The sequence below is a fragment of the Oryzias latipes genome, chromosome 5 (genome assembly GCF_053564925.1).
Source record: "Oryzias latipes strain Hd-rR chromosome 5, Olatipes_Hd-rR_3.1".
In the NCBI taxonomy this organism is placed as follows: Eukaryota; Metazoa; Chordata; class Actinopteri; order Beloniformes; family Adrianichthyidae; genus Oryzias; species Oryzias latipes.
Window position 1 is genome coordinate 13,336,873 of NC_136241.1, and position 27,032 is coordinate 13,363,904.

Below are 27,032 nucleotides of genomic sequence, written 5' to 3' on the forward strand. Positions count from 1 at the left end.
TTTGGCTCCTCTGGCTTTTTCCCAGCACTTGTTTCACCTCAGATAGAGAGGTGGCACCATTGGTTTGGTTCACAGAGAGTTTGTCTTCCAGCAGCTTCTAAAACACCAAAAAAACATGTAATAGAGAACACGTTTCACCATTTCTGTGTTTAGGTACCAACTGTGTGACAGTTTGTTGAACTATGAAACTACCTTGTGACTGATTGGGGACAGACATTAGAAACTTGTCATAGTGTGTAATGTTGCATTTTTGCAGCATATCTGTTTTAGTCCCCACTCCAATCATCTTTTGATCTCTTTTAAAAGTGTTCCCAGTGGTCTTTTAGTTATTATGCTGTTGTTATGCAAAAAAACAAAGATGTAGTTTCTGCAGAGCGGCAGTAGTACAACAGAAATTTCGCCTCTCATGGTGCGGAGTAAGCCTCGCTTTATTTTCACTCATCCATTTGTTTACACTCTCTCCCGCTAGCTTACAGCCCTTCACACCCCAACCGAACATTACTGGTTCAACAAAAATGTCGAGCAATATCGAAGCTATCCAGTTTTTTAGCCAGATGCAAGCTAGGACAAGGAAAATGAAGGCGATAAGGATCTAGTCGTCTACAAGTGAATGCATCAGAATGGAGCAGAGACGCTTGTGGCCCGCCGACCATAGCACCTACGTCACCTACAAGTGTTTTTCAACTGCTATTTTTTTTGGGTCTTGATTTGATTAAAGACATATTCAGATGACTTTTCTTTTTATATGTCGTCCATGATGAGAAAAATGCCACAAAACACCAAAAACATGATAACCATTGGAGTAGATCTTTAACACCATAGGGGAATTTTTTGCACTAATTTGCTGGGAGTTCATGTGAAGTAGATGTCGTGCCAATTCAGTGGAATTCAAAAAAGAAAATCTTTGGGTTTTCTAGCAATTTAATGTTTTCAGCTATTGGTGCATACGATGCAGTTTAGTCAGACAAAAGCCTATTTTCAAATTGTTAGTATACAAGAGACAAAACACTTAAATCTATGACTTGGACTTGGATCTCACTAAAACGCTATCTAAAAAAACGTAATGTTTGGAACTCGTGAACAATCATAGTTGTTAAAATGTATAATTTAGTAAAAATTATGTGCAACATTAAATATCTTTTTATTTAATGTACACCATTTTCTTTGTTCATTTGATTATTTCCAATCATTTCTAATGGAAATGAACACCTATAATTTACATTTTAAACATGTTAAACACATGCTTTATCTAAAAATAACAAAATAAGACAACATTCTATATAAAATTTAATTTATTGTTGAAATATTTTTTGATAAAACTAATATGAGATAAAGAATTTAATCAATTTTGTGGGTTATTTTCTTTCAAATGCTGTTTCAGACAAGCATTCAAAATAACATGCAGCTTATATTTGCTGCATTACGTTAGCATGGAGTCCCTCTGAAATAAAATCTGCTTCTAACTAAACTAAAACTAAAACCCAGGTTGATTTGAGTCTTTCACAAGACAGCGGCAGTCATGTCAATCTCTGATGTATGGATCACATTTTATGGATGATGATAGCAGCATTGGGTAAATGTTTTTTCCCCCCAGATAATTCTGAAAAAATAAGATTTTCTTCTTTTTTTAGTCTCATAGTGTCATTTCGAAATACTTAAGACAACACAAAACACAATACCAATCAAGTTCCAATAAATACAATCAACATCTTTTTCTTTCTGAACATTTGCAGTCCATTGTCTTTTTTTGATGTAAAGTTCACTCTAAAGTCAGTTTTCAGAAACATTATCAGCATGTGGGGCATTTTTTTGTTTTTTTTGTTTCCAGAGTTGTTGCAAAACATCTGAACCTCTTTAAGAAACTCTTAGAAATGCAGCAAATCTCTCTGCATCTCTACAGTACATAGATTCAGGACAAGTGCTTGATTCAGTTACGGATTATTTCCAATCATTTCTAATGGAAATTAACAACTGTGGATGCATCCATCAGTTGGGAGTTCCCTTAACTTCCCAGTTGGAGGGGAAACAGAGGATCCTTTAGGATGACGTTACCTCTACCTTTTCCCTCCCTTTGAGGTGACCTATGGCCTGAGGCTGGGAGTCACAGAGCCGACACTTTAACTATGTTGATTCCGGCTGAGCTCGCTGTGGTCTGAATGCTGGGGGCCACTGGGTGACCTGTGGGAGGGTGCGACCTTCGCTTCGGCGGCCTGTGGAGGCCGTCACCGTCTGAGGGTAAAGCTGGAGGTGTTGGGAGGCTGATGATAGCTGTGGTGATGCGACCGCTTTTGCTGTTGATTCTGCAGCTGTCATCGGGTTTCATGTTAAGATTTGAGCGACTTTGAGAAAAACAGAACAAGAAAGCAAGCAGATGAAGCAGGTTTGGCAGAGGAAAGGCCCGTTCACACCGGGACGAATTTCGCCGGCGATTTTCGCCGACGTTTAACGCCTCGTGACTAAACAAAGGGCACCAATGTGAGTGTGCACACCGACGCGAAAAAACGCCACGCGTCAAAGCGTCAAAAAAAAAAAAACGCCTCGGGTTCTTTTTTTTTTCAACGCGTCGCGTCGAAATCTATTCGACCAATGAGAATGTCGCTTTTGCACACGTGTCTGGAGCTTCTGAAGTTACAGTAAAACATAACTTGGGGGCGCTCAAACACAAAACTGACTTGCTGAGCACACATACCAGCGAAGAAGATAGACGCCAAGTAGCGTCTACACTGCCGCGAAGAAATAATGACGGACATTCTAAAATATCCCCGAACCAAGCACCAGTTGGAGCAACTGGTGCTTGAAATATTCATGTTTTCTTTGTATGATTCTGACAAGCGCGTAAATACTTACTCTCTTCTTCTGAGTGAAAAGCGACTTTAAGAAGCCTAAAGTTGCGCAGCGCCACCTTGTGTACAGGAGTATTTCTGTTTTCATTAAGCGCCATCTAATGTCAGGGAATGAAATTGCATGTTCGCTCGGCTCATCGTCAGCGAAAATCGCCTGGGTGTGAACCCAAAAGACGTGGCGAAAAACGCTGGCGAATAACGCCTGGCGAATATTCGTCCTGGTGTGTACGGGCCTGAAGGCTGCAACAAGTTGCTTAAGAGTGGATTAACTCAGTTTTTCCTAATCCCTGGTGTTCACCTCCAACTCTGGTCTGAAGCTTTGGAGCGCTTTGCCTCTAAACATGAGACAAGCATCTTCTCTGTTTATTTTTAAAAATCGACTCCAAACTCCTTTTTGCAGTGTTTGGTCATATAAGATATTGTTCTCCTTTTACATTCAAGTTTTAATTGTGTTTTATGTTTTTATTGTTTTTATTCACATATTTATGCAACTGTTTTTAATACTTTCTTATAATAAGATTTTAGGTGATGATGAAAACCCAGAGATTAATTTCAGTCATGCAGGACGACGCAAATAAGCAGTAACAAAAGTCACGCTACGTTACTGTAATTGAGCAGTTTTTTTTTTGTAATTGTAATATCTTTTGTATTTCCATAAGTGTGAACTTTACCTTTTAATTGAGTAAATATATATATAAAGATCTACATTGTTAAACTCAATTAAATTTAGATTTTCTGCTGTTGCTGGGTAGATTTTGTATGTCTGTCACCACGTTGGGATGTTTTTTTTCTTCTGTGATTTAGATCTGTTCACTTTACCACAATAAAGATTAAAACTAAGTTAAATTGTATTTACTCATTCAGGGGAGTAAATACTCTTTTAAAATAGACCATCTTTGTTCCAAAGGCAGGAAACGGTCTGAAACTGCTCCACTCCACTTTTCTAAAGAACACACAGGTATGGACTCACCTGCAGACCTGTGATAGTTCAGAGTTTGGATCTATGAAATTCTCTGACTGTAACAGCTCCTGCCTGTCGGTACAAGGCTATCGTTTTTGATTTTACAATTGAGTAGAACAACACTGTCGTTTTATTGCTTTATATTTATACTGTTTATGTCAAAGAATTTGAGTGATTAAAAAATAGCAATTTCATTACATTTCCCATAAGGCAACTATTTAGTACATTGAAGAGTTTTCAGTGGAAAACTTTGACTTAAGTAAATGTAGAAAATCAGGCTTTACATTGCATTTGAGCCATGATAATGACTAAACCTGCTGTTTTATGTTGAGCAGTCGCATGACTGGGCAGAACAGAACAACACTGCCCTCTAGTGGCCATTACAGCATTACAAATGTGTTCAACGTTAACCTCAATTAATTTCAATTCTTTACTTGACAATTTGATAGCAGTGTAGACATATAAACCTGATTGAAAACACTAAACAAATACTCTTAATATTAACAGAAGTTTAAATGTAACTTTTGAAAGATGTCTAAAAAAATTAAAACCTAATTTGCTGAATCTTTTATTTTATTTTATTTTATTTATTTTATTTGTATTGTTATTGTTACATTGAATTTGTTAAACTGTTGTAAGAATTCGATTCATGTTGTTAAAAGTTTTTTATTTATTTTTATTTTTATCATTGCCAAGACAAAATAACAGTCAAACTTGTTTTTTTGACAGTAAAAGGAAAACAGAAAGAAGAGGACTTATCATTTCTGCCCCTTTTACAAGATTAATAGTTTTTTTTAGTTTAAACGTTAAACTAATGTTGCCTTCTACTTTTACTGCACAAAACTTTATTTATAAGACAGGTTTGAAGTAAAAACTCATTTCTGAGTTTTAATATTTAATATTAATATAATATTTAATACAGTATTTGATTGTCAAAAAATACATTCAAATTCTATAAAGTGTTGTATTATCCTATGATTGTTGAGTCTTACCTGGTGCTGTGCAACAGTGGGTCACCACAGTGTATGCGTATGGTGCTCAGCTCCTGTAGTGTGCTCTGGTGGGCTGAGCTGGGGTGGGGAGGAGGCAGGTCGGCACTGGGAAGGGGGGTGTTTCGCCTCTCCTTCCGGCTGCAGCAGGTCACTGCGGGACTGTCATGGCTGGCCGTGGAGGGGCTGTGTGATGGAAAAGTCTGCAGCGCCATTTCTAAAAAGTTTTGCTCATACATTTGCTCGTCCACAAATTCGTGAGCCTGGAAAAAAAGTCATTGTAGAAGAAAAACAGCTTAGCAACAGCAAGTGTGTCTGTTTTATCTTATATTCAAACTAAAGATTACCCCTAGTTATTCAATTATCTGTTGAGAAAAGCAAACTGGACTACTTTAGGCCTCCATTTAGATACTTTTTCATAACCTAAAGCTGAGTCAGTCAGATGTTGATGAAGGAACAAAATTTAAGGAAACTTGTTATAAAACATAAAAATAAATCTACTATAAATACAATAATTTCCCTCATTTAATAATGTTCTACAGCTTGGAAAGGTCCCAAGTTTATCTCAGCTAAAAAATACACTTATTCAATTTCGCACCTGATAACCACTACTACCTTTAGAAACACCTAGTTTGACATTTTATCTGTCACACAAAAAAGAATACTTTTGACTCAGTGCAGCTGTGAGCTATTTTTCTTACAAACTGAAATAAGAACTTGACATAAAAACTGTAAGCAGAGTGTTTGTGCCATCATTTCTCTGCTGTAGCCCTGACGCACAGATCCACCGTGGGAGAAAACAGAGCTGTCACTGTGATGTACGTCTGACAGCCGCACAACTCCCCTGACTTCTCTGTTTCAGACCCAGGTGTTCAGCTATAAGGAACATTTCAGAAACATGGCCGGAAAAACTGATCCATTTAAGAGAACATAAATGAGGATTTAGTTATAATAACATGAACAGATTTTTATGTTTCAGTAAAGACGTCAAAAATGTGGGGCATACTGTTGAATGCACTCACTGTGGTTTTCTCCAAACAGTGCAGTAGGTGGTGGTGTTGGCTCTCCAACAGAGACATGGACTTCTGTTCTTCCTCGTCTTTACCCTAAACAACAAAAAAAGCCACAGAGAATTTCAGACGTACACAGATGGGAAAGAGCAGCCAAACGATTCCAGACTTTGTGGGTGTAACTGTGGACTCAGATCACCATACCCAGTGAGCCTGAAATGATGGCTTGATATGTACTGAAGACTCTGAATATCAGCTTTGTCATCAGTAATGGAAAATCAGCGAAGTGGTTCTACTGGCCGGCCTCATGTCATACATTTTAAGTGTGACCATCTCAGTTTGTTTTGGCCGATTAAACTTTAGTCTATAGGAACAGGTTGCAAGCATCTGGCCTTCTCATGTATTTACCCTGGTAGTTAATTGGGGAACTGATCCCTCAGCCTGGTTTCTCCCCATAAAAGTGGTTTTTAAAGTACTGTCCCCTGTTTTTCTGTCATTCTTATCCACTGTGCAAAAGTTGCTAATAACTTCCACTTTTACTCGATTGCTAAAATTACTTAAATTCCAAATTCTAAAGATGAATGACTGCCAACTTTCTTATTTCATTATCTAAGAAAGACCCTCTGAGTGTTATTTGATGGTTTTTGAAACAGTCATTGATGTCTGAAAGAGAAAAAAAACACTAGTTTTAGAGGAAAATAACAGAAACTTATAGAGCCATTTCTGTGTTTTCTTCAAACAGGATTTGACTTCAAAGCTAAGCCTCAAATATTGCTTTGACTCAAAGTAATTGGAATTGCCAAACAACACGAGAGGTGAGAAAAAAATGAATTTTCTTCCTGCAGCACACATTGTTTTTGGAGGATTTGGGGCAGATGCGAACCAGACTTCCTATTCCAGTATAGTAACAGGAACACTGAAGAAGAACACAAACCTTTCATGAATTTAATATAATGAATCCATATTACTTACCTTTCTTGAAAACATAAAACATAGATATCTATTCCTATAATCTAAATAGAAGGACTATATTTACCAGATTCATTTTGTCAGAATGTTCTTTGGTCATATTTATTTTATTATTGGACAGCTTGCTTTTTTCTTTTAAACATATTTGATAAGAAACATAGAACTGTATATCTTATATTGCACATATAATATAATGTATTTATTTTGTAAGAAACATGCATTAATGTGACGAGCAGCAGAGCGGAGTTTGTGGGGTGCACCTGTTAAAAATCTGCAGAATCTTCTCTGCCAACATAACATAATTGACATTGCTGCTAATTACTAAGTTACATGAGATTACTAATAATAATCTACCGATCTACTTATCTCCTCATAATCAGATAAATTATTTTTCTAAATTTACATCCAATTACAGTTCCTTTTCCAAAAAAATGTTTAATTTATTTGAGGTATTAATTTGTTTTTGTCTATTTTTATTTTTTTTAAACAAAATTTTAGTTGCAGCTAAGAAAACCCACAAAAACACACCCACAAATTTCAATACTCACAAGAAATCTGCTCAAAATTATCATTACATGAACGTTTGACACTGAATTTCACCAACTAATCATCTACTCAACTCAAAGCACCTGCACAGGTTCAGTTAGTTTCAATTTTCTCAGTTTGGTTCAACTTCAGACTTGACAAATAGCCAGAAGACCATCACTGATTCCCTCTATTGCTTATGTAAGTCATCAAAGTTCCTAGTTAAGGAGGCTGACTGTTCACAGAGAGCTGTGTCCAAGCAGATCAACGGAAAGTCTAATGTTTGGGCAAAATGTGACAGGAGAAGATGCACCAGCTAAAGAGATGAGCGTGGGCTTCAGCGGATTATTAAAAGGACAGGAATATCCAGAAATGGTGGAATGTGGTGGAGGAACAGCTTCAAAAAACATCACATTCAGACCATCATTCAGGAGATTGACTACAACTGTAGGGTCCTGAGTCTGGACCAACGGAGGAAACGTCTCAACTGGGCCAGAGAAAAGAGAAGAAGGACTGGAGTGTTGGCCAGAGGTCCAAAGTCCTGTTTTCTGATGAAAGGAAAATGGGTCTTTCATTTGGGAATCAAGGTCCAAAGATTTGGAGGAAGACTGGCGAGGAACTCAACTGATGGAGGTCCAGTGTGAAATCTCCACAGTCCGTCATGATTTAGGGTGGAATGTCTAGCGTTGGTGATCCAAAATCACTGTCACAGTCTAGCGGGATGTTCTAGAGGGCTTCATGATTCCTTCTGCTGAGGGTCTGGATGGAGATGCAGATTTCATCTTTCAGCATGACCTGGTCCCTGCCCAGAATACTGACGTATTGAGGATGGCAAAGTGATTTTGAAATTACTTTCTTTGATTGATTTGATCATAATAATCTCTGTCTTTATCTTTATGCAATACCTGAGAAGTAAATGGTGATTTTTCAACAGTTTTGTAATTTTCTGCAATCCTGTTTTTGTGAGTTTCATGAGCTGGAAGGCCAATTTATGTAAAAACAAATAAATATTTGAAATCAATTAAAGAGTGGGCCTTAAATCTATAGTCTCCAAAGCTTAATTTTTTGAATGGAATTATGTAAATAGATACACTTTTCTACGATATTCTACTCTTTTGGGAAGGGTCTGTAGAGAGCAGAAAACTTATGAGCACACTGTGCAGCCATTGAGCTCGGAATAAACACAGTCTTTAATAATTATACAGACCTGAAGTGATCTGACATAATCAATAAAGCAGCAAATGTTTATCATCAGGCCAGTCAAACATGATCGAAAAGCTTGGCTGCCTACATTTCAACAAAGAAACTCCACAAGATTCAGTCCTCCATTAAACGTCTTTAAAAGATCAGGATTGATTAAAAAGAACAAAACAAGTAAACATCTGTTTTGATCAGAAACACATTTGTATTAGTGAAGTGATTTACTCAGGTCTCCATTTTATTTCACCCCACTTAACAAAACGTGTGGTGTCACTGAAAAATGAGCAGTAATAGTAATGATAGCATTAGTATTCAAAGGGGTAAAGCTGAAATGACCTCTTATGTGGGGTTATCATCAAACTTGACAATATAATCAATAAATCTTCTTCTGTGACATGGAACCTTTGATTTATGAAACAGTTAAATGGCTGTCAAAAGAATGAAACGCCTAAATGCAAACAGACGTGCAGTAAATCTCTAATCTAACTTTAAGTTGTTAGTGAATCGGTCATTTTGTCATATATGCCCACTCACTCCCACCCCAGACCCATGCAGTGCCACCGACTGACTGTCAGCGGTGACACTACCGTAATTTGATGTCCCTGGATTGTGGCAGCCTCATCACAGACATGGGGGTCGCTCAGCACTCACAGATGGCATTTATATGATAATTCCAACCACTTCCAGACACCCATGAGCTTTCACACTGGACTCGATTAGATTCAAATGGATTTTGGTAGCCATCTGCAAGGAGCAGAGTATGTCACTGAAAGCTAGAGTGATGGACTGGATGGGAAGGATATGGACAAATGGGTTCTGCATTACCAAACATATTTTTTTCATAGTGGTTACAATTTTTTAAAGGTAATTGTAGGAACCAAAAAACAGAGTGGAGAATTGTTGCTGTAAAATACAGAAAATTTGCAAAAGGTGCAAATTAAACCATGTGAACACAAATAGTTATCTAATTCAGTTTCCAAAGTACCACTGTGGTTTTGACCAAAGAAACAAATAAATCTGTTCTTCTTATTTGGTTCTTGAGGCTCTAATGGTCAAGTAGCCACAGGTTTACAACAACTTATTATGTCATTTAGCTAATCACAGTGAAGAAATCATAGTTCTTTGAAATGTACTAAAGGCTGTTAATTAATGATTTCATGACAGGAGCCTGCGGAAATTTAAACTCAGGGCTCTTTTGGCCCACAGCCATACTTTGGATATGCCTGGTTTACATAAGTTATTAAGATGATATTGTGGCAATGACAAAGAGACACTTCTTGACTTCTCAATGTGAAGGTTTATTCTCTCACATGCCACCTTATACAGTATATATATGGAACAATCAGACCACGCCCTCAGCAACTGCAAAGTCTGTCGACTTTGAACCAAAGCTAAGGGTAACACCATCATATGGGGTTTTTGTGGGGATTTCTTAAATTACTTAGAAAAATATGATATTTTTAAGGAGAGCCAAGAGAGGAAACTGAGTGATTAACAATACATCGTTGGCCTGAAGACAATGAACTCAGTCCAATAGAGTCATCGTTCTGTCTGATCTTCAGAACTCTTTGTTGTTCATCAGCACTGTCACACAGTTCTGTGGCACTTTTGCTTTGAAGTTTGCTGCAGTCTCCTTGTCGCATTAAACATTTAATTATAACCTAAAGCTACTGGACAAACGAGGCACAGCAACTGTTGTTCTTGCTAGTTTTACACCAGCATTAAATCAAGCCGCAGAAAAACTGCTAGTGTGATTATTACGCTGATTACCGCCAGCACAGAGGGTGATAAGCGTAACTCATTTTCTATCACTTAGTCCCTGTAAGACAACAAGGGCTCCAACTTCTGCTGCTCTTTTATATCCTTTGAATTACTTTTAAATGTTCCTTTGGTTAATTCTGGCGATAATTGTTGCATTCTGCTTATGTTTGTACTAAAGCTTCTGCCTCTGAATTACCGAGTTCCAGGCAACAGAAATAATTAGAAAAAGGACTTTTAACCAGGAAAAATAGCATTAATGTCCAAAACTGAGTTGCTTTAAAATTGCATGTACACTTTAATAAGCACCTCTGTGATGGGTTTCCCTTAAGATTTGTTGTGTTGGGTCAAAGGTTAGACTCACCGTCAGCTCCAGCAGTTCACTGAGCATTCCGTTGCGTTTGCTCTGCAGAAAGGCATTGGCGCTTCCGGACTTGGCTATTCTTATCCTGGCCATCCTGGTTTTCTGGTAGTGGGAAGAAGAAGAGGTCACTGCATCAGACATGGGGGTTTCACAGGGGATGCCAAATCATTTATTTAATCTGCCGACTCATCAACAAATATCCAGTCATTTTCACTGTGGCTTTCTTTACAGTTTTTACCGAAGAATTTAACACATTGTTCTAGTTAATCTACTTAACTAAAATCACCAATCTGCAGGAATGTATGTGATCAACCCCCCCAACACGTCTTGTATCAGGGATTTCTTTGTAATCTGTGGTGTTGTCTTTCTTAATTCTTTGGTTTACAAGAAGCATAAAAAACTCAAAGACATTTACTGAATATCACATAATTAATGCAACTTTACAATTTTACATATCCATAAATGGAAGGAAGCCATTTGAAGGATATAATTCTCATTTTAAAACTGCCTGAAGCAACAAAAGTATGTTGGTTTGTTAGAAGGTTTTTCATGTAAAAGGCAGGTTTTAGAAAAATAACTATTTTAAATGGCACAAAAAGAGGTTTTGGAATCTAATTAGGTTAATTCTAAAACATTCTGTAAGATAGCAAAAAAAAAAACAGAAGCCAGAATAAGACTTCCTGCGCTTCCTCGTGAGTTTTTTTTTTTTTGTTTCTTTCCAAAGACAAACTAAATTAAAAAAGGCATTTTTTTATTGTGAAAACTCACAGCTGTTTACTAACTACTACTGTTTTAGCAAGATGTACACAGTTGTCCAGGGTAAGTCATCCCTCTCGACCTTGAGCAACCCCTATTGTCTATATCCTCTCTGCTACGGTAAAAAGAAACACATTATTGAACATTTATTAGAAAATTCCACCGCAAAATATTTTCAGCCTAGAGATGAAGTGATCCATTGAATTACTCCAGACCTGATTGGAAACTAGGAAATCTGCACACTTCTTTTTTTCCAGACAAGATGGAGATGTTTTAAAGGTGTCAATCGCATGTTAGATTGGGGATGTAAGGGGCTGTAAGCCAGCAGGAGAGAGTATAAACAGATGGTTGATGGAAAGTAGTCGCGGGCTTACTCCACACCAACAGTCCCGCCCACAATTCAGTGGCAAATTTCAATGAGGTACTGCCGCTCTGCAGAAACATCATAGAATACGACACAGGTTTGTTGACGGGGAATTATTTTCCAATCGATCAAAATATGATCTGAGTGAACATCACAATATGTTAATTGTGTTTTCTTTTACCTTGTTCTTGTGTTCTATTTAATCTTTCCTGATCGCCAGAGGTGGTGCTTGAAGCAACGCCAGTGACGATCATCTGTCATCGTGATCATCCAGGATTCATAGAACCTAACTTTTGTTTTCTTTGCAGGCTGACTGTGGCTTCTCCTGGAGGGCTCTGCTCTCTCTTCTGTGGCTCTCCATGGAGTGGCACACAGCTGCCTGCACTTTAGGTTATTTTGTTTGAACCCTATTTAAGTGTTTCTGCACTCTGTGTAGGAGTGTTGTCTTAGTTTAGTCTGCTCGGCCAGTTCTCCTTCCTCTTCTTAAGGTTGTTTTTCGAGTTCAGTTATGTCTATGGAGTTTTTTGTTAATTAAAGAAGACTGGATCTTCCCCCAATCTTGGCATTTTGTCCTGCATCATCCTGATAGTACGGAGCCCGTGTCCTGACATGGAAAGAATAAAATATATCTTGTTCCCACAAATGAATTTCTTGTTCCAACGAAATACAGTTTAGTTTCCTCAAAACAATAAATTTGTGCGAATGAAGTAATAATTCACCTCATAAGTCGTTCATAAACACGGATGTGCTCTCCGTCCTGCCGCAAAAGCCGCTTTCAGCAGTAACTTCCGTGTCCCTGTGACCCACATTCGTTCAAGAAAGGAAAAAGAAAACCAAGAATGATGCTTTTCTTTTTCCTTTCTTGAACGAATGTGGGTCACAGAGACACAGAAGTTACCACCGAAAGCAGCTTTTGCGGTAGGACGGAGAGTATTTCGGTGTTTATGAATGACTTATGACGTGAATGATTATTTCGTTCGCACAAATTGATTATTTCGTTCGCACGAATTTACTATTTTGAGGGAACGAAATAGTATTTCGTGGGAACTGAATATTATCTTGGGGGAACTGAATATTATTTCGTGGGAACAAGATATTAATTTGTGGGAACGAGATATATTTAATTTTTTTCCATGTCAGGACACTGGCTCAGTAGGATACACATTGACAGTGGAAGTTTAGAAGAGTTCATCTTAGGTGTTTAACCCTTGTGCTATTTTAGATGACCCCACCCTTACATTGACGTGTTATCCCTACCATGACAAAGGTGGAAAAATTTCATGTAATCCATGGACACCAGTGAGGTTCACAAATCATTGAAGAAAAAAGGTTCAGCGCACTGTCTAGTGGGTCTACATGACCCAAGTCCCAATGTTAACCCTCGTGGTATCTTAGATGACCCCACCCTTACATTGACGTGTTCTCCCTACCATGACAAAGGTGGATAAAGGTGGAGAGATTTCATGTAATCCATGGACACCAGTGAGGCTCATACATCAATGAAGAAAAAAAGGTTACGCGCACTGTCTAGTGGGTCCAGATGACCCAACTCTCAATGTTAAAGTGCCTAGGATAGCACAAGGGTTAAAGTGCCTAGGATAGCACAAGGGTTAAAGTGCCTAGGATAGCACAAGGGTTAAACAGGATTCTGGTATTTAGAGAATCTACCTTAAATTTGATCCAGAAGACTTTGCACTGCTCTTCTGAGCAGCTTCTTCAGTTCTAACTGCAGATAAGGAAATTCCTGTTATGTATATGTTGACTACTTCAGAAATGTGACATCAAGCTAAATAGCTACAGTATGTACTGCATTTGTTTTTTGGAAACTGTTTCAACTTAAAATAAATATGTAGCAGAAAAGAAATGGATGAATTCAAACATCTTTTGCTTTTAAGAAATAATTTAGTGTCAGCAAAGATCCTATTTATGTGAAAATATAAGTTTGAATCAGTTTAGTTTAATTTAAACTGTTAAATGAACCAGTTCTCTGCTGACATGTTTAATACAATGAAATAACAATCATTAAACATCTGCTTTTCTTTGCGTCAATATTGTCTATATTTCTCAAAAGAAAATGTCCATTAGTGTTATTAATAATTTTTTTTTTTAAATAATTAAAATCCAAAGGAATCATAGAGACTAACTACAAGGCTGCATTTAAATGGAATGTTTTTTTTTTTTTTGGTAAAAAGCTCTAAAGCACTTAAAAACTGAAGAGAATGCAATTCATTTTAAGGACGGAGGGAATTGTTTGTGTGTTTGGCACAGTACTTTCATGGCTTCATGAATGTCCTTCATTAAAATAGCTACCTTTTTTAATTTGATTGAATGATTTTTAAAGGACTCAAGTAGATCACTCTGACCTTGATTTGATTCAGGGCTTTTTACCAAAGCCTACGCTTTTTTTTACAGCAAGTAGCATGTATTTGTTACAACTAATACACAAAATCCATAAAGGTACATTTACAAAGCTTTAAAAGTAGTCCTTCAAATTTAACACCAAAAAAATGAGTTGTCCTCTGTTTTAAAACAATTCTTCAGTTAAATCTTTTTTTTTTTTGGATTCACTGACGGTGACATAAAGGTTATGATTGTGTTTGACGATATGTGATAAGCAAGCTTAAGGAAAGGAAATGGCATATGAAAAAAGGTGTTTCCCATTCACTAAAGTAATTTCTCAGTATAAACCATTGACTGTATAAGGGGACTGGACTGAGTGACCCCGCCCCCCCTTGTGTTCCAAATAAGAACTAATAAACAGCTATTAAATCAGTCATTATTTATCAGAACATGTTCTTGATCATCCTAATTTTTTTCATGATACCTTCTCTTTATTGCAAGTTTTTCAAGTTATAAACTAGATTCCTGCTGGCACCTACGTTTAGCGTTTGAAAAGACAGATTGTCCTGATCCCGCTTTTAAGTGGTAGGGGTGTGGACTTCTAGCAAATCACTCCTGATTAATGAGAATGGTTGCCACAGAAATGTTGTTTCAGACCAATCACTGCTCACTGATGTCACTTGGCTCCAACATGGTGATGTCCGTATCACGAAAACATGGCGACTGAAATGACTTTGTTTTATTGGAAGTAAGCCGTTTTCAATGGGAGACGCCACACTCACTCTGTAAACTTCTAATAAACAGTCAATGGTTTTAACCTTTTGAAATAAATCATTCCTATTTAAATGCTGTACTGGCAGTCTAACTGCTAGGTCAATAAACGGTTCTCCAAAAATTGTATTTATATAAAGAAATATGAATAAAAATATACCTGCTGATGTTTGAAACTTTAACCTGACTAAATGTTACATTAAGTCATTTACCAGATATTTTATTAATAATTCTTGGGGTCATTTTTGTCGTTCTTTCCCTCCTTGTGAATGGCTGAATTTAAAACCATGGGGTTTCCTGTCATGGAATAAAGGGCGTTTTATTTCAAACTCTATTTGGCTACGTTTGCCTTTGCTCTGACTGGAAGGGAGAAAAGCTAGCTTTTTGTGAAGCCGTGCCCACATCCACTTTCTTCTCTGTAAGGCCCCGAGATAAAAGCCCATCAAACTGCAGAAGTGATAACAGAACAGAGAAAAAGGAGGTGAAATTGCATTTGGCATTTCTCAAGATGAAAAAGATATTAGAATAAACGTACATCACAACTTCAACTGCATGTAGACACGCAAAGTCAGGTAAAGCTTGTCCCGCTGCCCCGCACCCCCTCCAGAAATGCATTTCAGGAGACAGGCAGAACATTATCAACTTGCAAGGCATGAATCAAAAGTAATGGAATTAGTTTGGTTACTTCAAAAGTTGTCAGTCAGACTCCACCAGTGAAGGCATGAGTAATGCTAAATACCAAAACCAATAATAATGGATATTTGCGTGCGTAGGAAATGTGAAGCAGTAGTGTTTATTTATTTATTTATTTTTTAGACAGGAGGTCTGCTTTTTTGTTTGTTCGCTCATGATTGAAGAGTTAACAAACTTGGAAGTAAAGTCCCCTTTGTGTGGTGTGCTTCCTGCTTTTCCTGCTGATCAAAGGGCTTCCTTGACACAGAGAAAATATTATGGAATACTTAATTCCCTTCCCCTGTAAGTGCAAGATATCTGCAGCCAGTTAATATTTAGCAGATCGTCCTGTCTTTTCTGAAGATCTGCTCAGCCCAAACGGTCTGAAAAACGTATTTTCATAGAGAGCTGATCAAAGATCTAACTCATTCTGAGGAACTGAGTCGAACATGCGTCAAATTAAATCTCAAAATGGTTTGTAAACATACTAGAAAAGAGAAAGTAGTCTGACTGCTTTTGATGATTGCAAAGTATGAATTAATCAAAAACATTTACGGTTGATTCAGGTTCTCTTGTGGCCACTCTGTCCCAGATTTGTAGATGAACAGGTTAAGACCCAGCCCAATGAAAAAAATGTTTTTAACGTATTCTTGTGGCATTTTTTCTCATGATGGAAGGCATTTAAAAAGAAAATTAAGCTTAAAATTGTATTTTTGGGTATTTCTTTTTTCACATCGCTGTGAATCAGGAGGAGATGGAGCAAATCTGTTGGAAAAAGCTAGCCACAAGCTCCCGCTCCACTCCAATTGTACCTGCATCCAGTTGTAGACGACAAGGCCCATGTAAGTCTTTCTTCGTCCAAGCTGGCATCTGGCTCAAAACTGTACGGCCGATTAGCTCCAAAACTGCTCACCATTTTCGTTGCATCAGTAATGTTAGGGGCTGAAAGCTGAAGTGTAAGTCCACCCACAACACAAGTTTCTGATGAACTCATGCTGCTCTGCAGAAACAGTTTTAACAAATTTGTCTAAAACAGCATCATCAAATTTAAAAGACCACTGGAAACACTTTTTAATTGATCAAAAGATAATTGGACTGGAACTTTAAAGACTTCCGACATCAAATTGCATTCTTTTGACCCCTTCATAGTTGCTTTTTTTTAAACACTAAGATGTCCAACATATGTAGATCAACAGATTCCTTAGCCATAGTTCACATGAAAAGATCCAAAAGACAATATTTGTGGTTTTGATAAACAGTAAGCGGGTCACTGAAACAGTGGAGGTCTGTAGTTCAGAAACCAGTTTGCATCAAGCTTGTGTTTTATAGGATGAACACATTAACAGTTTGCTCTTTGTTTACATGGCGGTAATGAAACTATTTATTTTCAGATGCCAGATGCAGTTGCTACTGGCAACAGGATTTTGCTGTGGGCGCATCTCTGCAGTTGAATCTGATGAACTGACAGAGTTTCATCCATCATGCTGTCAGATCTTTGATCAAGCAAAACGTGATGGGCTGCTTTTTTTCTATCTCCCAGCTGGCCAAGGAAGAACATTTAGATATACCGTTCTGCAGCTGTTTTGTGTCTGATTATTTCTTTTTCTGGATTCAAGTTGGCGCTCTGACAGTGGGTTGTCACTGCCAAACTTGTTGCCAAAGGTCAATGTCCTTAATTTTCATTTTTGCCCTTAAACTTATTTGGAATAAGGAATTTTGAGCTTTCTAGTGAAAGTTATGTTCATGTTTTCAGTTAAAGACCCATTTCGATTCTGAGAATTTCTTGTGCTATCCTATGGGGTCCAGATGACCCGATCCTCACATTGACGTGTTCTCCCTACCATGACAAAGGTGGATAAAGGTGGAGAGGATTTCATGTGATCCATGGAAACCAGTGAAGATCACAAATCATTGAAGAAAAAAGGTTCAGCGCACTGTCTAGTGGGTCTAGATGACCCCACTCCCAATGTTAAAGTGCCTAGGATAGCACAAGGGTTAAGCAAAGGTAAAAGCTTTTAATTATGATTATGCCGTTTTTAGGCAAAATCACAAAACCTGTGTTGTTTTCTAGGACATAGTTTCTGCAGAGTGGCAGAAGTTTATTAGAAATGTACCTGTGAGTTGTTGGCGGAACTATAAGCAGGGAGTTAGCCCACCCCCATTTCCCCTCAACCATCTATTTACATGCTCTCCCACTAGCTTACAGCCCCTCACAACCCCAACCTAACATTACTGGTGCAACAAAATTGGTGAGGAATATTGGAGCTATCCAGCCGTACAGTTTTCAGCTCAGATAAGAAAAATGAAGACGTACATGGATCTATTTGTCTGCAAGTAGATGCATCAATATGGAGCACAGCAGGGAGTTTGTGGCCTACCCATCCTATTTTCTACGTAACAAATATGCCCTATTCAAAGAGCATTTTGTTTTCTGCTCCTGATTAACAATTATTTGAATTAAGAAATACTCAGAAATGCAAATTTCATCTTTATTTTCTTTATATACGTCCTCCATCATTAGAAAAATGTGATAAGAAGGTGTTAAAAACACCAAAAACACAATTTTCTCTAGAGTGTTTTTTTATTCATTTTTATCAGTGAAAATGGCAGAACTGCAGTTTTGATCATTAGGTTGAAAATACACCAATTTAATCTAGATTGGTAAATGCTCTCTAAAGGGTGGACAGGGGTAGAGAATTTACTTTTTGGATACATTTCTTTGGTCTGTTCATTATGAGCCCCTTTGGAGCTCTATAATGATGGATTCTGGTGATTTACATCATTGGTGGTCGTGGTTGACCGCACAAATCAAGCTCCAGCGTAACCACCCACAGCTCTACAGTCAAACTGCTGGACTGCAATAGAAAGAGACAAGTGAGCCCTGAAAGTACTTCATTACAGACTCTTTCTTTTTCTTACACACAATCAGAGATCTCCCAATCAGGAAATCCTGCTCTACCTGTGAATTTTTACTTCATCCTCTTAATCGCTGCCTCTTTCCTGCATGTCATTTCCTTTCCTTATCCTCACATTTCTAATCATTTTGTCGGGTTTTTTTTATGCTGAACAACCTGCCCTGCTGCTGTGGCTCCACTTGACTTTGCTGTCCCATTACCGATGTGACCTCAATCCATTTACTGCCTCAACACTCCCGAGCACTGATGGCTACTGCTGCGCTGCTGATTGGTGCTGGAATAAAAAAGAAACCAGTTTTCTTCCTCTGCAAGTTTGCTTTTCAATTTATTTGTAAATTATTGATGTAAACTGCAGTTTCGCTGTCTGATTATGTCACATATGTGCTTGTAACAAGAAGTGGCAACGTACTCCACACTGAGGCACACATTAAACATTATGCTGTAATCAACATTAAATCAAGTTTAGATCCTTTACTTTCTATTTTCTCACTGAGGAACAACAATAGATTAATGAAAAGACCTTTTGTAGAGTCCCCCCCCCCCCCACATGACTACATAATTGTAATGGGAACAGCAGCAGCATGCTGTTGAAGAAAAATGAAGACAAATGAGATCTAGAGAAGATGGTAAGGCCGGGACACATACGATTATGGAGGAAGGTGAAACGGATGAAATACTGCAAACTAAACAAATCCTGCCCTGTAGTTTTTCATCTTCTGGTCTTGCTTTTAAAGTTCCCGTTCTGATTACCTTTGCAGCGACTTTAAAAGCATTCCCAGTGATCTTTTAATCATGATTATGCAATTTTGAGCGTATTTATCTTTATATTTGTCCACCATCATGAGACAATGCTAAAACTCAATTTTCATTGGTGTGGGTCTTTAAACTCAAATAGAAAAAAAAGGACACAACTTGATTTGACCCTAGTGACCTGGGAAGCGTTATTAACATAAACCATTAACAGGATAAATACAGGTCAGAGGAAAGAAAGCAGACAGAAATATACCAGATGGGATTTTTCTCTACATTTTTTCTCTAATATAACAGATGTAGTTAATATTGACCCATGGTGATGTGTGACTGTACAAGGTGGCAATTTGGTTTTTCAGAAACACTTGAATGAATCTAAATTTCCCGCTTGACAGAATGAGTGAGGTTGTTGACTTTTCTGATTTTTCTGTACAAAATGTTCTATTCAGAACTGGACTCAAAGGAAGCCACAGTAGACTGCACAGATGTGTTAGAGAGGCTCTTGCATGATGTTTTAACGAATCAGTACATTCATTAGCAAACCACACTCTTCTGTGGATTGAAATCAGTTTTTTTCCTCAAATCAAATCAGCTACTAGCAACGGCTCTAACTTGATAGAACTCTTATCCGGCCCTGCAGAAAGGTCAAGCCCATGGGGGAACTGTGGTGAGTGGCTGCTTAACATTTGGTCCTCAGACTGTCGGTCTGAAAAGAAAAATCAAATAAAATCAAATAAGTTCTGAAGTTCTTTAAAAACTAATGTTTATCTTGAGGGAAACACTTTCCCTTTGTGATGTGTGAAAAAGTTTTAGATTAAAAAAAGTTAAAGGAGATGAGATTAGGATTAAAGTAGTACAAACTCCAAAAATATATCGAACCAGTTATATTTTGGCCCACAGCAGTCCTGGATGGCTAGGACCATATTGATTTTGCAATTCTTCCTTCTCACTGCACTTTTATGTGAATATTTCGCCCCCTCCACATACTTAAAACTCAGCAAAATTTGCATGCACCTAGTACCTTGTGAAAATGAATTTTGATGACATCACAGCAGGAAATAACCGTCAATAAAAATGGTGGGGCCAAAATCTCTTTTGGAGCTCTAAAGAATATTAAAATCAGGTAATGAAGACAAACCACAGATGTCAGGGGTATCCAAAGGAAGTTTTAAATTTACTATGGGACATCCACAGGACCTGTGGCTTAGCAATGCGCTGGTAAAGTGGCAAGTTTAACATTTTAGCACAATATGGAAAATGAAAACGTTTCACAACATTTCCAAAACATATGCTATTACATTAAGTCTACAACCACAACTGAAGTTTCATTGACATTTGACCTCGGGAAGAGTTTGCCATCGTGAACTCTCCATAAAAATCCCATTTAGAACCGTCTACATATTCCAATTCCTCAGAGGGATTACAATCTATCACCTACTTTAACTCCTTGAGTTTCATTGGGAAGCTACTCTTGAAAAAATTTTGATTTTAGAAGCTGTCGATTTTTAACGACATTGGCCTGGCGAGCTTGCAAAAGTGACGTTTCCCTGTTTCTCGCTTATTTTTTACTGGTGTATTCTGAAAATGAAATAGATGTATCCTTGGCTTTAGCTGAATGAAACAATATGACATGAATATATTAGTAAAGTGAGTGTGGTAAACAAAAAACTTCTGTTGCCAAGAAGGTCCTAAAATGAACTTTTGCAGATTCTTCCAAAAATTACATAGATCTGTTCGTCACCCCTAGGTGACCAAAACATAAAATAGTTGCCATGGAGGATAAAACCATCAGAAAAACTGCCATTATTATTATTATTTTTTTTTTTTTACTGAATTTGTCACGTGTACTTCGACCAGGGTGGCAGGGACAGAAAGGAAGAGTAAGGGGTCTGTAGCAGCCGCTCAGCAGTAAGGATGGGTCAAAAGAGGGCGGAAAGGACAGGTAGCGCCTGCGGGCCATACAGCGCTGTCTGCGGCTTTAATTTTAAATAATTTTAAACACTTTCCTTGTACTTTTCACCAAAAATAATTTCCAGTCAACTGCTTTTTATGCAAAGCCATTATTTTTTTTTTTACGTTAAAAAAGGGCTATCAAGGTTTAAAACATTGGTTATCCCCTCACATTCCGTTCAATATAAAAATACCGAACTAGTGAGACCTACTGAAAAATCAAGAGACTAAACTGATGAAATTAAACACCTCCCCTGTGATCATTGCCCTGTTTAACCCGAGTGTCAAATGAAGGCGGGATGTTTTTACCTTCTGAGCACGGCGTTTGTCCGCTCTCTGGTTCTGGTGGTAGATGCGGCTGAAGTTGGAGACGATGACTGGAACTGGCAGAGCGATCACCAGCACGCCGCTAAGGGAGCAAATGGAACCAAAAATCTTTCCAGCGATAGTTTTTGGTACCATGTCTCCGTACCTAAAGATGAGGCAGAAGACAGATTTTGGGATAAGTTTAGCAAACAGCTATTGTATTTTATAGCTGATTTGATGTGTTTTACTTTAATGAATCCCGTTGAGACAGCTGTGTTGCAATATTGGACTATATAAATAAAATTAAATTGAATGGAATTAAAGACAGCAAATAAGCCTCAGAGCATACAGGTTGTAGTCCATTTTTCTGTTTTCATATTCATCTTTTTAACATCTACAGTACATTATTTAATCATTAGAAAAAGCACACCGTATAAATCTATGGTGCCTCATCCCACTGTTACCTCTTACATATCCAAGTAGACCCCCTTCTCAAAAAAGTGTTGAACAGTGGACGTAGGCTAACCCTCATTGTGTTCCAACATGATGAGAACACAGAGAAATCACTAGAATCAGTCCACTAAGGGAATCAATGTAGAAAAATATAGAACCCAATGATCTTCTCTCTGCCTCTTAAATGCTTCATGAAACCAGACTTTTCTAACATCCAAAAGACAAATTCCTTTTTCTTTTGCCAAAATCTATAGTCTACACTAAAGTTCTAATTCAGTTTTAGTTGCAACTTAATTATTGGCTCCTGATTGTCATTCCAAATCAGCAAGCCTCACCTACCCCAGCAGGTCTTCTTTCATTCCACTGCATCTTTAACTGAAAGTAGCACTTAAACCACAGTTGTGAGAGACTTTATTAATCAGAGGATATGCAGAGGAGAGGCAAAATAACTGGTTAAAACTCATTTGGCACCAGTTTTACTTCCTGGCAAGTGTCTTTTTTCTCTTCATTTCAATCAGACATGTTTGAGTAGAAACTGTCTTAGGTCTTTCAGGAGATCTTTGGACGAAATCCTGTCTTGCAGGTACACTAACACTTATCTTTGTTGTGAATCTAATCAGCACACTGAGCTATGTGTAGAGTCTCCCATTGCTAATTATTTCTAATAAGAATATGGCGTTTCATTGCTGCCATATATTGAATGAGCGCAAAGAAAACTGAGCTGTTGTGTTCAGGAACTGAGTGAGCAAACCTTACAACCGCGCAGGTGCAATTCTAACCGAGCGTACCTGCATTTTACAACTACACAAAATCAGTTTTGCGCTTTTTAAACACTAGCATGTGTGTTTTACCGGCATTTGTTAACGTTAAATACAGAAAAAAACACCCATAACTGAAATTGTGCCGTTTAATCCAGTGCTATTGTAAGGAGAGGAGTGTGTTATAGGAAATAATGTGGCTTTAATCATGTATTTGTGTGTGTGCATGTCTGGCAGGTCAGTGTGTGGTGTGGCTCTTTGACTATCACAGTTAGAAATTGGGGCTCTTTATGTCAAACTTGTTCGCCACCCCTGTTTGTGTTACAGGCCTTAATAGAAAAAAACGACGGGTGTAACGTAGATTAAAACGTTAATCGACCCAAGACCAAGGTAAGAAAGTGCAGTGGTTTTTTTATTGCTGTAGGTTTTTCTCATGCGAAAATCACTGCATTCGTTACCGTTTTAATACACGTTACAGCCGCCGTTTGTTTTCTATTATAGCATCTAAAAGAAAGTCCCCCCTCGCCGGATTTGACATGCAACTTTTGGCCAATCAGATCAAACAGAAACGTCACTGCCCACAAGTGACAAACACACCCCTGAACACTGCCTCCAAAGTAACAAAAACGCCCCCTTAACCCTTGTGCTATCTTAGATGACCCCACCCTTACATTGACGTGTTCTCCCTACCATGACAAAGGTGGATAAAGGTGGAAAGATTTCATAGACACCAGTGAAGATCACAAATCATTGAAGATAAAAGGTTCTGCGCACTGTCTAGTGGGTCTAGATGACCCAACTCTCAACGTTAAAGTGCCTACGATAGCACAAGGGTTAATACTGCGCCCAAACCCATTTCGCAGGATCACGGCTCAGTTAGGATTGCAGGCGTGCAGTTGTGAAATGTGGGGTCGCTCAGTTAGAAATGCACCTGCGCGGTTGTAAAGTTCGCTCACCCAGTTCCTGAATACGCCCACTCAGTTGTCTTTGCGCTGAAACGCCATACAAGAATAGCTTTATTTGACCTTTACTGAAATGCAGCAATATGAGCTTGGCTTGTTAAAGCCTGGATTGAAAAAATGGTATAATTAAAGCTGCGAGTGGCATTAAATTGCCCGCATGAGTTGCCCGCCCTCACAACCCCCCTATTACCCCCGTTTTACCAGCCTTCACTGGCTGAGTAGCTGCAAAACACTGCCTCGTTCTCCCCCTCTGCCCCTGCCACCCTGATCAGAGCTGCTTGCGAAAAATTCATTAACACTCTTTTTAAAATGGCGCCTTTTTGGTTGGCTTTATCTCTATAGCAACCATTCTATTTTTTTGTCACCTGAAGATTGACAAACATGTTTATGTAATTTTTGAAAAAATTAACATAAGTAAATTGGATTTTCTGGCCATTGGAGGATTTTTGTTAACCACGCCCACATTCCTAATACATAACATCGAATGCCATATTGCTTTGTCAGCTTGAGCCATGGATTCATGGATTACATTTTATAAAATACTCTTATAATAAAATGCGCAAGCAACAGCAGCTAAAAAAAACCAACAAAAATCTACATTTTTTTCAAACCAGCTTTCCAATGATATTCAAGCAATTTAGGAGATGATCAATTATAATACCTCGTAGGGGTTACATTTTGTTGTCGATACTAAGTGATTTTTTGGAAAATTCAAAATAGCGGCCTGTTTTAAAAGTCAAAGGTCAATGAAACTTCAGTTGTAGTTAAAAATGTGTCTGTGCAAAAAATGTAAAAATTTCCCATTTTGCCCCAAAATGGCTGCCAAGCCATAAATCGTGTGGCCATGCCACAACAATTTTTAAAACTTGTTGGTGGACTTTGATTTTTTTTTTTGAGAGGTGTTGTTGTCTGCCTCATCCGTTCGCTAGACGGTTTCTCTCGCTGGGATGTCAACATTTCTGTGCTGGCTGACAACATAAATATTTTACATGTTGAGATTGTGCAATCTGCCGTGAGGCAGAGCTCTGTGGTGCCTGCACTGTAATTAAACAGGTGATGCACAAAATATAGCAATTTTGAGGATAATAATGACTACAATTTTGAGAATCATACACAATTTTTTAATTTATTTACAGCACAGATTAGACAACACACTTTTTTTTATGATAGTAGGTGAAGATTATGGCAGGTGAGGCACTAACTCACCTGGCTCCCCTGACCACACGTCCCTGATCCGGCAGTGAATATAGTCAAGCTAATGTATGAGAGTAAAAGTAAAGATAGAGAACCATAGATGCAGCATTTGCTTTGAAAAGATTTCTGGTGAAGTCAAGAGAAGATCAGAAGGAGCCGCATTGTGTATTTGTAGATCCAGAGAAAGTCTATGTGAAGAAACTGGATTCCCTAGAAAGGACTGTATTAAATTTTAGGTTCGTACCCCGTCAGTTTCTTACACACAGAAATAATGAATAATGACTCAGAGACAAAACTTATCTTTTGTGGAGGTTTTACTTTGCACAAACACGAAGGGGACAGACAGATGAACATGGTGCATTCAAAGTCTGAACCAACGAGCTCAGGGATGGGCCTGGTATAAAAACCCTGCATTTGCATATTCAGAAGATCGTCCGATGGACCTCGTGTGAAAATAACGCCCACAGGTTACTGCTGGAGAGAAGCTCCAAGGCTAAAGTGAAGATAAGTCTGAGGCCTGCTCAGCAGAACACACATGCACAGAAAAAAGGGAGGATGAGAATAAACTGTGAAAACAATAGCTTGGCTGTGCTGTCTTCAAATGTAATATAATTTTGAGATGACAATACATAGTAAATCAAGGTTAAGCCATTAATGTAATAAAAGGTAAAAGTTAGTTTAATAAAATGTAAAAGGGAGTTTCTAACTATTCTGTTTCTAATCACTCCTAACAGTCTATGACTCAGTACAGAGAGAGGAGCCTTGGTTTGTTTGAGAAAGTCTGGAGTGACAGAGAAGAATGTTGGAGTTGTTCATGACATGTATGAGAGCTGGAAGACAGTGGTGGGATGTGATTTTAGTGTGACAGAGGAGTTGAAGGTGGAAGTGGGTTTGCACCAAAGATCCAATTTGAGCTCCTTCTTGATTGTTGTGGTGATGGACAGACTGATAGATGAGGTTAGACAGGAATCTCTGTAGAACATTTGCAGATGACACTGTGATCTGTAGTGGGAGCAGGTAGGAGGTGAAGGGAACATCAAGAGAGCTGGAAGGAAATGAACGGAGGTCAGTGGCAGGAAGGCAGAGTATCTGTATGTAAATGCAATGGACAATTATGGAACGGGGAAATTACAGGGACTAGACGTAAAAAAAGGTAGAGGACTTTAGCTACGTAACATCAAAAGTCCATCGCAATGGATAGTTTGGAAAAAAGGTGATGAGGTTGGAAGGAGTGGAGGAAGGTTTCAGTGACAGAATGTCAGCAAGAATAAAATGTGTGGAAGACTGTAGTGAGAGCAGCCATGTTGTTGGTTTGTTGACTCTCACAAACATGAGGCAGAGCTGGAGGTAGCAGAGATGAAGATGTTGAGGTTCTTTGGGAATGACAAGGATGGATAGGATCAGGAATGAATCCATCAGAGAAACAGTTCATGTTTTTGGTAGAAATGCAGGGAAACAGACTGAGGCAGTTTGGACCTGTTGAGAGGAGAAACAGTGTCCATGTTGGTAAAACGATGTTGAGGTTGGAAAGTTCTTATTTACCTCTTGTTCTTTATTGTTTTTTATTTACACATCTTGAGCTGAGAGGGGTTGGTGTGAACAAAGAGGATGCAGAGAACAGGATTAGATAGAGGTGACTGATTCACTATGGAGACCCCTGTAGGGAGCAGACGAAAGGCAAGGGAGGAGACCATGGTTGAGTCACTGACAAGCTGAAGCCATGCTGTTGTGTGAGGGACAAAGTGATTTAGAAACAGATTTCTGTGATCAGCATGTAAGTGGTGAGAAAAGTCGATGTAATTGTCTCCTGGAGTGCCTACTCACTTCAGGGTTAGATTGTTTGACATGAAGTGAGGGGAAAGGAAGGGTCCTGAAGCACAATATGATTCTGAGAAAAAAAAGTGTAATTAAGCAGCATTGAAGGGAACAATACACCTTTAGCTTGCAGAGACTTTTATTGTAAGATAGGTTTTTGACCAGTAAAGTCACCTAAAGAACCACTTTAAAAAACCTGATCAAGCACGGAGAGTGGATTTATCTCACTAGGTTTTTGTAAAACTCTTGCACTTGTTAAAAACCTTTTATTCTTCTACCTCTCTGGCTCTTTAGCCTTTTAGGTTGCTCTGACTTTCCCCTCCGCTGCTTTTTCGACACAAGGAGGCTTTTGACGGGTGAAACCAATGCACTGTTGACCATTATGCCTCCTGAGAATTGCTCTCCCC

General features: G+C 38.3%; 1 protein-coding gene across 2 annotated transcripts in view; it reads right to left on the reverse strand.

The window, feature by feature from the left end:
* Positions 1 to 690: 690 nt before the first annotated feature.
* Positions 691 to 27,032, reverse strand: part of LOC101167781 (A-type voltage-gated potassium channel KCND3) — a 121,507-nt gene continuing 95,165 nt past the window's right edge. For both annotated transcript variants that reach the window (XM_020703200.3, XM_078947158.1), the window contains 5 exons: positions 21,447 to 21,609; positions 10,620 to 10,721; positions 5,816 to 5,899; positions 4,797 to 5,056; positions 691 to 2,339 (listed from right to left, as the gene is read on the reverse strand). In XM_020703200.3, the coding sequence (XP_020558859.1) occupies positions 2,102 to 2,339; positions 4,797 to 5,056; positions 5,816 to 5,899; positions 10,620 to 10,721; positions 21,447 to 21,609 (847 nt within the window). In that variant the 3' untranslated portion in view covers positions 691 to 2,101. The remainder of the gene's footprint in view (positions 2,340 to 4,796; positions 5,057 to 5,815; positions 5,900 to 10,619; positions 10,722 to 21,446; positions 21,610 to 27,032) is intronic.